This window comes from Ostrea edulis, chromosome 2 (genome assembly GCF_947568905.1).
Source record: "Ostrea edulis chromosome 2, xbOstEdul1.1, whole genome shotgun sequence".
Classification (NCBI taxonomy): Eukaryota; Metazoa; Mollusca; class Bivalvia; order Ostreida; family Ostreidae; genus Ostrea; species Ostrea edulis.
The window spans coordinates 62,438,321-62,453,492 of NC_079165.1; the positions used below are offsets into that span (position 1 = coordinate 62,438,321).

The 15,172-nt window shown below is 34.0% G+C and overlaps 3 protein-coding genes across 10 annotated transcripts in view; 1 reads left to right on the forward strand and 2 right to left on the reverse strand.

The window, feature by feature from the left end:
• Window positions 1-2,043, forward strand: part of LOC125667216 (sushi, von Willebrand factor type A, EGF and pentraxin domain-containing protein 1-like) — a 33,212-nt gene extending 31,169 nt beyond the window's left edge. For all 6 annotated transcript variants that reach the window (XM_056154731.1, XM_056154733.1, XM_056154735.1 and 3 more), the window contains one exon: window positions 1-2,043. This exon is cut by the window's left edge and continues 5,255 nt beyond it. The gene's annotated coding sequence lies outside the window, so the exon portion shown is untranslated.
• Window positions 2,044-3,119: 1,076 nt separating this feature from the next.
• LOC125681365 (uncharacterized) lies at window positions 3,120-4,958 on the reverse strand. Its single transcript, XM_048921413.2, has 3 exons — window positions 4,634-4,958; window positions 4,125-4,285; window positions 3,120-4,041 (listed from the first exon to the last, which is right to left on the reverse strand). The coding sequence occupies exons 2-3, from the start codon at window positions 4,189-4,191 to the stop codon at window positions 3,128-3,130; spliced, it is 981 nt and encodes a 326-aa protein (XP_048777370.1). The 5' UTR covers window positions 4,192-4,285; window positions 4,634-4,958; the 3' UTR covers window positions 3,120-3,127.
• A 2,332-nt stretch (window positions 4,959-7,290) lies between these two features.
• On the reverse strand, window positions 7,291-13,495 carry LOC125678172 (uncharacterized). 3 transcript variants are annotated; one of them, XM_048916414.2, is made up of 4 exons: window positions 12,798-13,495; window positions 11,829-12,200; window positions 11,089-11,733; window positions 7,291-8,327 (listed from the first exon to the last, which is right to left on the reverse strand). In XM_048916414.2, the coding sequence occupies exons 2-4, from the start codon at window positions 12,127-12,129 to the stop codon at window positions 8,239-8,241; spliced, it is 1,035 nt and encodes a 344-aa protein (XP_048772371.2). In that variant the 5' UTR covers window positions 12,130-12,200; window positions 12,798-13,495; the 3' UTR covers window positions 7,291-8,238. The 3 variants fall into 3 exon arrangements, with proteins under 3 accessions (XP_048772371.2, XP_048772368.2, XP_048772369.2); XM_048916411.2 differs by having other exon boundaries at window positions 7,291-8,330; XM_048916412.2 differs by lacking the exon at window positions 12,798-13,495 and having other exon boundaries at window positions 7,291-8,330; window positions 11,829-12,271.
• Between the last annotated feature and the right edge of the window lie 1,677 nt (window positions 13,496-15,172).

Sequence of the window (15,172 nt, forward strand, 5' to 3'; positions counted from 1 at the left end):
TATTAATGCTCATGATCATACCTCACTAAATAGTTTTTATTCATAAATTCCTCTCATTCACTTACAGTACAAAATTGAAAGTAGAGTAGCAACGCAGGGTGACCACCACCCCCCCCCCCCCCCACCCCCTCCCATTCACTCCGGTTCGTGCCTGATATACATGTACATGTAGATGTTTTTCTTTATTTGATAACATAAAATATATATTTGTACGGATTATTCTGCACATCATTTACCACCGGAATTCGTCAAGCATCAGACTGTTACGAAGAGCCTTTTTTTTATTTGGAAGAACTTTATTATCATAATATAGTTATATGATGTATCTCTTAAGACGGGCTATTTTTCAAGATTTAAGATATACAATGGAAAATAGTAGATCTTAAAGTAACTGTTCATGAAATATACATTACACTCCCGTAAATCCACCCACCATACGACAGAGATCGAATTGAATCGGGCTCGCTAATCATTGTTCCAAGTTAGTTAGAGCGGAAGTTTTGAAGAGATTTATAAATAGCTTAATTATATATAATACAACAAAGTGAATGTTCCCTTTACGGTGGACTACTTTACAAAGGGAGTTGGGAATAACACTGTACATTCATCATTCATGTACAGATAGACACTTGTGAAAAATAATCATACAGTAAAGGCAAGCCATAAATTTATTAGTTTTCAAAGGGAACTAACCCTTATGGCCTTACATATTTATCGTTGTAAACGTCTAAAAGCATCCTGTCTTGAAAAAATTGATCACGACGCAAAGCTCGTCGGTAAAAATTCCATATATATTTACAAATAGCTAACAGTTGGCCATGATTTTTGCTTACGTAGGTACTTACGTACGGGTTCGACCTGACGTAGTGTTTCTACTAGTTGGTAGAAAACTTGCGTAAATTCTAATCTTACGCCATTTGATGAAACGGACTTACGTAAAATATTTAGTCTAGTCAGAAAGTTACGCCAAACTAAGCTTACGCAACTAGTTACGATGTTTGATGAAACGGCGTCCTGAACCTTTCTCTACTTTATTTTAGCTTGAGAGTCTGAATTTTATACGTGGTTATTGAATGCATGAGTAGATATATATCAAGTTTCATTTTCGTTAGTTATTTTTAGTCAAATTTGTAACTGAATTAATTCTTGTTCTTTGTGTATTTCTCAGCATTTTTATTGTATTTTTTTTTATTGTGAGAGATTTATATGATTTAACATATTCCAATTCGCAATCGAGTCGGTCAGATTAGCCGCATCTATTTAAAAGAAATCAAAATTATAATATTTCCTGGTATTAGAAAATGTCCACTCACTTTTCCAAATATCCGGTAGGGGACATGTATTGCTCTTGAAACACTCTCAGAACGCTTTTTCTCCGTCCCATTCTATATTTTGTGGCTGCTTTCACTAGACGTCTTTAGCTATAGGTGAATTTTGACCTGTGCGTGAAAGTCAAGATCGTAGATGTGACACGGGACCTCCATTTTTAGGGTCTTATCTGAGAGACATGCGACTTTTCCTGGTATTGCCCGGCTCTTAGAAAAGAGCAATTACGACCTTAAGTTTGATGATTGAACCCGAGGCCTCCCGTATGTAAAGCGAACGCCCTAATCACTAGACTACCACGCCCGACATAGATAATAAGTATTTCTGTGACTAAGGACGAGTAAGGAACATGTGTCTTTAAAATAATATTTAGAATGCTTTTTGAAACTAATACAACGACATACTATTTTTTATATGTCTATTAAAAACAATTCATAATTGTCTTTATTATTAGTATAACCATATTACAGTATTATAACTTTTTGGTGGTATTTCATACATTGTAAATCTCTCTACATTTTTTTCAAACATAATCATTATTTTATATAGTATGTGCATATACCTGTATGTAATGGTATGAATGATAGTATGAAAGTGGGGTTTTTTTTAATGTTTATTTGAAATGAACTGTACATATAGTTTGTTGAATCCAGGCCCCCAACCCTGGCAGCAAACTTTATATTGTCTAAATGGAACAATAAAAACCATTTAAGCAACTGTGTTTCTTTGTCTTTCAGTAATCACAGTACTTTGATTTATAAATCATTTTATGTATTTGTGTGCATTTACTGTAAATCTTTCATGAGTTCTATGTTTTGCCTTTTGATCATCCATTGCATGTTTCAAATTTGATTCTATTCATTATTTGTGCTCATTTTCAAGGACATTGATAAATGAAAATTTTAAGAATGTCCACACGTCGTTGAACGAACATCTCGGTTGCTTGTTTAACACAATGGAGAAAAGATTAATTATCTTCAGACATCAACCGACCGTCTTGTGTGTGAATCACAGACAATTATCTGTGAAACGTTTAAAACCTTCGATTTGGATATGGGTTGAACATGAAACCTTTAACTTTTCTAGCTGTAATTTTATCCTGAGTCCATTCACTGAAATAATAAAGTGTTGCTTTTTGTACAATTAAACGAGCTAACGCCCTTGAAGTTTCTTTTAGTTTTAAAAAAAAAAAGCTTTAAATAAACACTGTTTCCAAATATTACTCCTTTGTTTAAATATGGTCCAACTTTTTACGTTTACATATCCATGCAATTGGGTTTTTTTTCCCTTTGTTTTTGTTGTTGTTTGTTTGTTGTTTTTTTTTTTTCTCAAGCTACTTACCAGCTTACTTTCATATATTCGCTGTGCGCTACATACAATTTAAATGCAGCTTGTTTAGTATCGTTGCGAAAACAACACCAATGGATGTACATGTATGTAGAAAAATGGATGATGACCATTATATTACAATGATTATGCAAGCCATCTAAATCCACGATGAGTATTTAACGCAATGGATCCCACAGGTTCTGTTATAAAATATTCAAATTTGCATGAGGACAGAGTATTTTGGGATATTGAATTGAATGCATGTCCAACCAAGTTTTCGTGATATCTCTATCGTTAGAATATTGATGAAAAGAACTTTAAAAACAACATAAAATACAAAACAAAAAGCCAAATCATGAATTCAAGTCCATTAAGGACAGTGAAATATAAGTATTTGACGCATTTACTGGAACTAATCCAGGAAATAAAACTTCGTACTAGATTGGATTATTTAGGTAAAAAGATTAGTGGTTTAAATATTTTCTTTATTGGGTGGTATTAAAGCACCAATCTCGTCGTTTGGGCATTGTTCCCCACTGTACTCAAATACTGTTTTCAGAGGGTATGATTTACTATTCCTCAGAGTAAAGGAGGAATAGCCCAAGTTCTGTTCGCTTATCTTATAGGGAAGTCTTCCAGGACTTTTAGGAGGTCGAACTACTGGTACTAACTTTGGAAACGTTGGCACATCAGCAGTTCCCTCAGAAACATTTGGCACATGTTCATGAACATCACCCATGGGAAGAAAGAAATCTAGTTCTCCATTGCGCGACTTTTCTTTAGGACGTTTCTTTTTATGGTGCATCTTTTCTCGCTTTCTACAATTGATCACATGACATAAACAGGCACCAGAGAATATTACCATGATGCCACACACTATGATAACCGGAATTATCCACTCCTTCTGAAGTTTATCATGCAGTGGGTCACTAACAGGGGTTATGATTTCTTTACAACTTAACGATGAATTTAGATGTTCTTTCAGACTGCAGTAATTCACATGACCACCAACCACACAAAGCGTGTACACGGTATCCGATAGTAAATTTGGAATTTTCTGAAGGGTTCCTAATTTTCCGGCAAAAATACTGCATGTGCTCTGACTGTAATTTTGCCAGTAATGAATTGTAACATCATCATTAACATATTGCACAGAGTCGGGCATTGGCTTGAAAAGGCTGACATAGACTGTAAATGAAATAGAAGACGTTGTCACCGAGGACTCCAATATTGACAGTTTGTGCTCACACCTTCGTCCGGCGTAACTTCCAATACACTGACATTTCGCATTAGCTTTGTAAGTTCCATTACTTGATAGTTCGTTGATAACCATACATGGACTTAAATGTTGACATTTTAAAACATCACACGGCGAATCTGTAGACACTAGAAAAAAGAATATAAAGCCATTAGTTGTCACAGACTTTTACATTTCCTGATGATAATTTTCAAAATATTCATGCACATACCTGAGGAATGCGTTTTCAACATTTGGTAGAGCGAGGCAACTATCATGAGACAAAATACTGACTTCATCCCAAGGAAATTACGTCACCATGTTATTTAGTTCTCTTGGCTAACCATGATCATTAAATGTCCATCAGTAATACAGTATGTCAATACCTTTTATCTATAAAGATAGATATACGAGTGTGATTTGATACGTGTCTTCTATGTACATTTAACGTAATATTCATTTATAATGGTTGAAGTGATAATAATTTCCACAGTACTTAGACATTTAGACATATATTTACTTAAGTTAGTTTGTGTGTTGTTGGTGGTGGCACCACATATGGCGAAATGCACATCTCTCTGTTATCAAACACGGTATCATATCTTATGTGTAACTTTAACGTAACTCAATTTTCAATGATTCGTCAAAGGAGAAAAATGTATTGATTTGGAGTAAATATCAATGTTTGGGAGAATTTTAAAATGAATTACAAAGCTGACAAAAATAACAGTGAGTTCTTACCTTTCGTAGATTTCACCTGTAGTAGATTTCCTTCTCACCTGCATTTTGACAGGTAATAAGATGGGCTACAATCACACACTATATGATGGTCTCGTCCTTGATTAACCTTTTTTACGTGTTGTACATTTTATGACTAATGTCAATAAGGGAAATGCACACGTCGGTCACCTTACCTGAACAGAGATAAAAATAGCCGTAGATCAGGTAAACCTTGCTGTTTAAAAATCCCAGATCAGCGTTACTGTTACGTAAGAACAAAAATGTTTCATTAAAATTTACATATAAGCCAGATTATCCTTGGTTGTTATCAAAATCGAATATTAGCATGTCGGTAATTATCATATTTATTTTACCTGTTTGATAAATACAAAATCAATTAAAGGGGTTGGTTACGACAGGTGTGTCTGCAACATTTGGCTAGCGCTGTTTTGTATCAATATTGTTTGTGTTGAAGCCTTGTATTGATTCATGAAGACGTGATCAACTTCCCTATGTTGCTAAAAGCAAAATACCTCCTATCAGTTGCTTTATAATAATAAAAAAAAAGATCACAACAAAATTATCTCTTATTCTATACGAAATGATATCCGACTTTTATATAAAATTAACTCTTACTTTACACAGATACTTGTAATTTATAAAACGTTTTGTCATTCTTTAAATTCAATTTACATATTTTGTTTACTTTAAGAATGATAGTCATGTCAATAAACAATTTAATACACACAAATTACAAAAATATAGCAAGATGTTATTAACAATGGAGTGTAACATATATCAAACTTTAGATAGATAGACGATTTTACAAATGGAAATGAAAAATACAAAATGTGTGAAAGATAATTGTGATTACACTAAATTAGATATCAACACACACATCTCATTATAACACTTTGTAATAGGGCTGTACTCCAGTACGGCCTCTCTCGTTATATTACACAAAGATGTAATTATATGTGACTTTTTATTGTATACTCTACTATTTAAAACATCAGTTGTAGACTAATATGATTATTGGAGTATATCACAAAATCATAAGTAAGTAAATATAAATTAAAATGACTAGATGATGTTCTGAAATACATGCACATGAAAGTGAGTTATATCTCCCCCCAGTAAAGTATAATTCAGGCTGAGTAGCCGATCTAATTTCGTTAAACAATTCATCTCTGAATTTTGGGCATGATTACACTTAAACGCTTATGTAGAACATCGTAATTTTACGTCGAGATGAAACTTGTCGTGGGGTAGTTTCGAGGAGTGATTAATTTAATCCTCTGCACTTGTGAAGTTTGACCTCCTCACAGCTGCCATCTATATTATAGACATGTACTAAATAGTATTTACATGGAGTAGTTTGTTATCTCTTCGGTATGTTCCCCTTAAACTTGCATGTATATTGTATTGTATATTGTTCATTAACACACGGTTCGATTTTAAATATGTGAACTGTTCTTCCTGACAATCTAGCACTTGGTAAACCGTCTGATTATTTGTTAAAACAATAGATTTAATACTTAACTGTACGTGTAATTATGTCTTACTGACACATTCGTTTAATGTGATAATTCGGATTCTGATACTTGATATTTAATTGTTAGTGTCTTTTACCGACAAATTGTTTTAAAGTCAATTTTCGGATAGTGATAATTTGTATGATTTTAGCTATACTGTATATGACGAAAGTTATTAACTTTGATCAATAAACAAGGAAGCGTGCAATACGTCTACACACAATGGTTTGGTGCTCACTTCGGAATTGAGAAGTTTCACGTTCGTTTCTCGAGGTCGGCGACGTGTCAACCCTTACTTGTTTAACATAGGTAGTCACTGTTTCCTTCGTCAAGGGTTTGGCATTTAAAGTGAAAGTCACAGGTCTTTCGGGTATGACCTTTCAATAACGGAGGCACCATGACTTGGTAGGCGTTGGCACGATATAAAACCCCCACAGCCTCTTTTTTGAGTTTGATGCCTATATAGAGCTTAATCTGTGGCTCTTCAACGAGAGCTGGTGACGTCATTAAGTCAACAAGGATAAAGATGCTAACATACGACTTATTTGTGTCAAAATGCTACACGTAGGTCAGGAGAGTTACAACGAAGAAAGTTGCATATTCTGACATAATCACCAAGCACGTCCACATAATTACCTTGCATGTCAACATACGTCAGTTTCATGTTGACATAAATCAGTTGCAAAACTCGTATAGTCAAACTGGCCGTTTCCCCCTTTGTGTTACTATTTATACTAGAATGACTTCATGCTGGTTTAAATTATTTATCAATTCAGAAAACAAACTCGTACTCATTTTATATAGATATTTATTCACTATAGAACTTATGTGTTGTATGAACACCAAAGGATTACTGTTGCAGTAAAGCAAAGAATAAGAGACCACGTCATACAAAAGTGGTATTGTGATAACAGTTCTAGAGGTAGTAATCATAAATTCTTAATCCAAAATTTGAGATTTAAAAAATACTTGAATATTTTTTCCTCAGAAATTCAGGATTTTTAAAAATCAAATTTCGAACTTCGGCTCATCAGCAGAGGTGTAGAGGCGGTCATGTACTCTGTTAAGACAGATTATGTATACTTCGTAATTCAAGGCAAGTTGCCGTCGAATTTCACTTTCTTTTAGACATTGTCAAGTATGTATATATATATATATATATATATATATATATATATATATAAACTATTTGAACTAAAAATATTTCCATGAGTTGAACGTAATAGAATTTTCTAATTTTTACCATGTATCTGTACCTAAGGAAAATTGATCTGATGTCAAAAACTGATGTGAAATCACTTTTAAAGAAACAATGCATGCATGTTCTTAAACTCTAAGATTTAGTCTGTACCCCTAACGTACGTAGCTGCCTACATGTACCCTATTATTTTTACTTTTATATCTCATTACTTTTATTTTTTAATCTTTATTGTGATTCATGGGCAATTGTGTACAAGTGGCTTGAGTGAATAAAGTGAAATTGTGAATTGAAACACAGCGGTTTTCATTTTGGTTTTTATTAAAAATCCACTGCTCTTTTATCACGTACTGTGTAAAAGACCAAATTAACCCATACCCCGTGATTGAATCATTGAGCGCGACAATTGAATGAAAATATCTTTATAAGTCAGAGATCATTAGAAATTGTTTTGCTCTCTCTAGCTCTCTCTTAATTACGGGTACACTCAACAGAATTAGATAATTGATACTATCATTAATTGAGTCATTACATGCATTAGTACATTCCTTTAAGATGTGTATAATTCATTTAATGACATCAGTAATGGAATTCATGCAGGCATTGATTCAATTGAAGATGTTTTCAAATAATTAGTAATACCTATAATTATTTGAGTATATGTTAATTTAATGTCCCATAAATCTGAACCTTGTAGATTTTAACTCGGCTGGCTACAAGTACATGTACATAAATATCACAGACAAACAAACTTCGATTAATACATACAATATAACAAATCAACGCAGTGTAATACTATATCATCAACTGACAACTTCCAGGATTTGGTCAATATTGTAATAAGTTTTAAGCATCACAGACATGTGGAATATGGACGGACGATAGCTGTATAGCTAAAGAGGGGTCTGGGCAACATCATCAGTCCTCAACCAAAACAACCTTTCCGTTGATTTTTCTTCGGGCAAATTTCTCTGGCAATCTTCTGCTTCGAAGGAGAAAAAAATAGAAAACTCAGTAAATGAAATAATCACAATAACAATCCGTTTGCAAACACTTAAAAGCATCATGTTTAATGAGGTGTCTGATGTTTTTGAGGTTTATAATTCTATACATGTAAGAACATGTTTTGAAATTTAAAGATTTATGAAAACACATGTGTTATGCATCCTTAAGGTCACTGTCCTTTGCAAAGAACGTATACTCATAATTAATCTGAAATCTAAATCGTTGAATACAGCAATGGAGAACAGTGAATCCGTACATTATACAGTAGTTCAATATTTATAAGTATTTCGGGAAGCGAGTAATGTCATATACATGTACACGTATGCGAAGAACAAAACCTAAGTGATTCGAACCCCATTAAGTTATCTGGCAAAGAATTCGTGCATATCAATAAACTATGCAGGTGATTAGTAGAAGGACGAAATCAGCCATGGATATCCGACGATGTCAAACAATGAAGGTGTGAAGAAGGAATTAGTCATGTTTACGCTTGAGAACATGCGTGGGCCACACTACACTCTATCTGCTCCCATACACGTTATGATTATGAAAGTAAAGTATTTTTGGGCTGTGCATTAGGCTTAAAGTTTGTAAATGTGGGTTATTTTGTACTGCCATCTCAGTAACTTTTATTTGAATACCGCAAATTCAATTCTAACCTTTGATTGCAAGGACAACATTTTAGTTATTTTTAGATATAACTCGTATGCTCTTGAAAACTAAAATGTTTGTGCATTTTATCAAGTTTCATAGAAAACAGATTGGACGAATTTGGCTTCACTTTTTTGGCACGCTGTTTTGGCTATATTTAGCTCTAAAACTTCATAGTTATTTCGGATTTCAAACATTTCGGGTGAGCATCACTGAAGAGACATTATTTGTCGAAATGCGCATCTGGTGCATCAAAATTGGTACCGTATAAGTTTTGCATTGAAGCTGTAAGAGAAGAAAATTTTGAAGTTTTCAATTATCTGCTTTTGTCGGCACTACCGGGATTCATCCTAACAGAGACTTGATATACATATCAATGTAAAACTTATACGGTACCAATTTTGATGCACCAGATGCGCATTTCGACAAATAATGTCTCTACAGTGATGCTCAACCGAAATGTTTGAAATCCGAAATAACTATGAAGTTTTAGAGCTAAATATAGCTAAAACCAGCGTGCCAAAAAAGTGGAGCCAAATTCGTCCAAGAATAAGAGCTATGCATGAGGGAGATAATCCTTAATTTTGAATGAATTTCTAAATTTTATAACAGCAATTAAATATACATCCATATTTTCAAGCTAGTAACGAAGTACTTAGCTACTGGGCTGTAGAGACCCTCGGGGACTAACAAGTCCACCAGCAGAGGCCTCGACCCAGGGGTCATAATGTAAAACTTATACAGTACCAATTTTGATGCACCAGATGCGCATTTCGACAAATAATGTCTCTTCAGTGATGCTCACCCGAAATGTTTGAAATCCGAAATAACTATGAAGTTTTAGAGCTAAATATAGCCAAAAACAGCGTGCCAAAAAAGTGTAGTTTTTTCCAATCGATTTAACAAGTAAAACTGGATAAGTCATCATATTCCACTATGGATCAATACAATAAAAGCATTATCAGTTTTCAATCCATTATGAAATCCATTTAATTTTCAGTACTTGATATACATGGAATTCAATTTCAACATAAGCTTGATTAGAATATGGGGAACATATGCACTTTATCGGATCCAGTAACAAACATGCTGTAAATATTTTATTCTTGTGGCTTGCAAGAATTAACATTTCCGGTAATTTACTCTCGTGAGATAGTTGTCAAAGTAACCCTCTGAAAACAAGAAATCCGTTCGATTTTTCCTCTCTAATCAGAGTAACAAGGGTACGTAAAGTATTTGATCTCAGATTGCTTTTAGTTTGTTGTTTACTGTAATGTTCGGTGGATTGGGCTGACATTTTAAGTAGATAATGAGTGTATTTAGTCTAATTTAACATACAGAAACATTTTTATGAAATTAAAATATGAAAAGATCATACAAGATATTAATGTAGTTTTATAGTATTAAAACATGCTGTTTTCAGGACCTGATGATCAACAAGATAAATTTTCAATTCGATCAATTATTTGAACGTTTGAAAATATAAACTAATCGAAAGTCGATCAAGCAAACTCTTCAGCTTAAAACTATTTGTACCTTTTCTTGAAACTATAGCATTTTTATCTTGGAGAAGCGACGGACTTTAAAAGTTTCCGTCGCTCATAGACGCAACAGATCAATATTAAACTGATTAAAAATTAATTGAACTCGAACATTTTTTAAAAAATACATATACTTGGGAATCTAATTGAAAAACATTTTAATACATTAGATTTTACTTTGTCCTGACTGAAAGCAGAACCATGATGCGACATCACAGACATAAAATTGGCATACCTGCTCTTTGATACCAATATTCGTTTATTACATCCTTCTTTATAAAAAAAAAAAAGTTGTGAATTGGCGCTTCTTTTATTGTCGTTAGAGTTTATGGACAATTGATTTTACAGTGTGTTACCTACTCTTGTGTCTTGCCCATGAACCAAATCAATATTTCCAATTCTAAAAAAATGATTTTATTTTAAATCAGAATATATACATTTATTATCTACTTTTGGTTTCATATCACCTCATCGACTGGTTCAGCAACAAACTATAAGCAATGTATATATTCATGTATTCCATAGTTTTCCCTTAACAGGACCTACCAATTTTTACTCCTTCGTATTGAATATCCTTGTTATCATAGGATCGTTGTGTCTTCCACGTGTTGGAAAATTGACACTGATTATTATCCATAGGTCCAAGCGGATAGCTTGGATTTACTCCTTCGGAAATATAGGTACATGTAGCTTCGTTCCTCTTCTCTTCAGAAATACTGCCAATGTCCACTGTAAACAGCGGCTTTTGTATGAATTGTTTTTTATCACAATGAACTGGACTCAAAGACACAGGTGTATTGACTCTGTCATTGGAAATCTTTAACTGACTTATGAATTCGTCGTCCTTTTCTTCTCTTCTTGAGTCGAAACTGAGTAATTTTCTTCTTTTTTTCTTCCTGGTTTTTCTCTCGGACTTTTTCTTCTTTTGATTTGGGACAGTAAAATTTTCGTCGTAATAAAAATTTTCAAATCTATTTTTCTCTGTTGCATTGTGTTCGCTATAATTCATTTGTGCACTAGATGAATTTGAGGGTTGGTTCTGGGAGAGATAACCTTGAGATTCTTGGTAGCATTTAGACGATGTACCATCTCTTCGCTTTCTGGATGACCCAGATTGTGCTGGGTCAACTTGTAAAGAAAATATGTTTTTCTCAGATCCCGACGAATTCTCATATTCTTCCTTAAGAGTCTCTGAAAATAATAAATGGGAAAAAAATAGGTCGTTAAAAACAACTACATTTTACTGAAGTTCAGTGTGTAAAAAATTAAAAAACAACATGACCAACCAAACTGTTTTCGGCGATCCGCATTAAACTCTCTCATTATTATGTTTCTTATTTGGCTGGCTGAAAAGCTCTGCATAAGATCCGTCCAGTGGTGTCCATGGGTCTGGCAACTAAGAGCACCGATTCGTGGGCGTTCCATAGCGAAATCCAAATCCAAGTAGTCTCGCTGGGACTGTCGAGCTTTCTCCTTCTTCATGCGATATCTCCAAAAGGAGAAGCTAAGAAATATCGTCATCGTCAGGAAAATAGAAATTGTAGGTATCAAGTAGAGGACAGCGGTTCCTGGATCCAAATTGTGCATTATCTATGGGGATGGAGCGTGACATAAGTCCATATATGACCTCCAACTATTTACCTCCTTCTGTTTTGCCGCTGGATTATATGAAATGACAACATTGCTCGAGTGAAAATCGATTGGACTAAAGAAAAAGGCATCGATCTTTTGAAGCCGCGTCCTTTTGATAACTTGGTTGAGAATGAATATAGAACTGACTCAAAAGTTGAAGGAGTTTAACACCGGATCAGATATTTATTAATCACCCAGTTTAATAGTACGACGAAAACCAAAAAAACCGTGACCAATTAAACATTTTTAACCATCAGATAGAATGTTTTCATATAGAATGTTTTCATATAAATCATCATTTCATGTAACAAAGCCTTCTCAGTTTATGCTAATGCATGAAATTTATTGTTGCATTGCACTAGCTCATTAGTGTATCACTGAGCCCAAATTGCTTTTAAATTCAAGGATTTCAAAACCAAGGAATTGTTTCACATTTGCAACGAAACTGAACGACAATTCAAATTATTTTTGCTTATCATTTTTGCTATTACTGAGTGTCGTGAACTCTAATTAACTATACATATAGTTAAATATCTCCTTAATATTGATTTCTGTGAAGTAAAACTAAGTAATCAATATGAATAAGGTATTTTTCCTGATATATACTAGTATGTAAAACTTACTTTGAAATATTTCATTTTGTAATTCCAATCAAACCCGTTATGTTTCTAATGACAAAATGGAGACACTTTCGCAATTTCAGCACATCTTGGGACGGAGATGTATCGATGGTGACACTGTTTGGTGCAACAATTTGACAGGTAAACTTATTGATTAAACGTTCGACTCCGCGATCAATTCTTATCGTATTTACAAGCAAGAGATTATCAAAATTTAATGAATCATTTCGTCGCCATTCGTTGCTAGTTTGTATACAATAAACAGCTTTATGGTGAATATTGACGTTATGATTATGTGTTGAAGTAATTCAAAACATTTATCTCATTAAAAAAAATTTGCTATGACTGTGAGGAAAGAGTTCGATGTCTCTTGATAATTGTGAAACCACAGTGTACGAATTCTGGAGTTATATTTTGATTTTTTTAAAATTGTATTGAATTTTATACCTTGTTGATTAAACTTTCATATAGAGTGTTGAATCATACCCAGTATGTTACATCATTTTACATTACTTCATGTGATATGCTTGGTTTCCGGAAACTGATGATGTGGTATGCCAAAGGTTTGAGGATTGCGGGGATTTAAACAAGGAAACGGGACGCTTTACAATGTAAATGGCAAGTGAAATTGAAACAATGAATATTTTAGTATTGTGCAATCGAAAGTTTGATTTTAAACAAATGTAAAAGAGAAAAAAAAAAGAAGACATGAATAGATTTTCACTATTTCTCAACACCCTGTACGGATTACTACACGTACACAAGCCTTTGCTTTTCACTTCATCAAGAAAATCAGTTATTAACAACTTACAATGTATCAATATTTATGTGCATTTCAAGCATAATTCTATGTTACCACCCAGACCTTACATTTATTTTGTGCTCACCTCTAGAGATGATAAAATATACATGAATAACAAAGGGGCCCACTTAAAAAAAATAATTCACCCTGCAAACAAAGTAATTAAAATTTGTTTAATTCTCGATCCCGATGTCGTGTCAAACCAGACACTAAACATGGATAGTGGCCATTCTTTCACCAAGGACCCGGAATTAAAGGTGAAAAGTCACGTGTCTTTTGTATGAAAGGTGAAGATAACGAAGTGATCAATCTCATAACTCCTACAAGCAATATAAAATAAATAGTTGGTCACACCCGCCGTGAGCCCTATATCCTGATCAGGTAAACGGAGATATCCGTAGTCAAAATCAGTGTGCCAAGAACGGCCTAAGAATCGGTATGAAACATGTCAGACAGCATTTGACCCAATGATAGGTTGTATTGATGAACTAGACCGTTATAACGACCATAGAATTTTCGAAACGCTGACTTCAATCGAGACTGTTGAAACCCCTGTACCATCAACTTGTTTATCTATCAGTAGCTTGCCTCGATTTAAAAACTGACTATACGCAGAACAAGCCCTTGCGTATCTAATCAGTTGAGAGATATAAACACCATATGCAGGTGATAATGGAATATTGCTACATAAATATGGGAAGTTGACGATGGAGAAGCTCAAATCATCCCGTTTGTCATACAGTTGAGTTGTCAGTTATATGACTTTAAAAAAAACGGGTGTCATACGTCATGCAATAATCCATTATCACCTGAATATGGTGTTTATATCTCTCAACTGAATTGATATGGAAGAGTTTGTTCTGCGTACGACAAGTTTTTAAATCGAGGCAGGCTAATGACAAACAAGTTGATGTTATAGGGGTTTCTAAGGTCTCGTTTAAAGTCAGCATTTAGCCAAATCTATGGTCGATATAACGATCTAATTTACCAATACAACCTGTCATCAGGCTGAAGTTGTCTGACGTGTTTCATACCAAATATTAGGCCGTTCTTTGTATAACTAATTTGACTACAGATTACTCCGTTTACCTGGTCAAGATAAAGAGCTCACGACGGATGTTTGCAATACAAGCTACGTTTCATTGAGGCGAATGCAATCTGATGTGTTTCATACCAATTGTTGCACCGTTCTTTACATAATAATTTTGACTACGGATTACTCCATTTACCTGATCGAGATATTGGTCTCATAGCGGATATGACCTGTCGACAGGGGATGCCTACTTTCCCTAGGCACCTGATCCCACCTTTAGTATGTACAATATTCCGTGTTTGCTCTCCTCTTAATTATACATTCTTTATAGGAGTTATGAGATTGATCACTGTTTGTTATCTTCACCTATTCGGCAACGTTAAGAAATTCTGAATTTCCGATAATGTTCGTGCCATCATGACTTTGGTTGCCATCTGATTGATTTTGGATCATCATATATGTGTATTATGTCAAAATATAGTTATTCATGTGTATTATGTCAAGATATAGTTATTACCTTTTTATTTTACAATGCGGTTTTCA

What these genes read in the sequence shown, in the direction of transcription:
- LOC125681365 (XM_048921413.2), bottom strand. Translation starts at nt 4,191, where the DNA reads ATGAAGTCAGTATTTTGTCTCATGATAGTTGCCTCGCTCTACCAAATG. An exon ending in GTTGAAAACGCATTCCTCAG is followed by an intron (nt 4,042 to 4,124) that starts GTATGTGCATGA and finishes TCTTTTTTCTAG; the next exon opens with TGTCTACAGATTCGCCGTGT.
- LOC125678172 (XM_048916411.2), bottom strand. Translation starts at nt 12,129, where the DNA reads ATGCACAATTTGGATCCAGGAACCGCTGTCCTCTACTTGATACCTACA. An exon ending in GGATCGCCGAAAACAGTTTG is followed by an intron (nt 11,734 to 11,828) that starts GTTGGTCATGTT and finishes TATTATTTTCAG; the next exon opens with AGACTCTTAAGGAAGAATAT. An exon ending in ATACGAAGGAGTAAAAATTG is followed by an intron (nt 8,331 to 11,088) that starts GTAGGTCCTGTT and finishes TCTCCTTCGAAG; the next exon opens with CAGAAGATTGCCAGAGAAAT.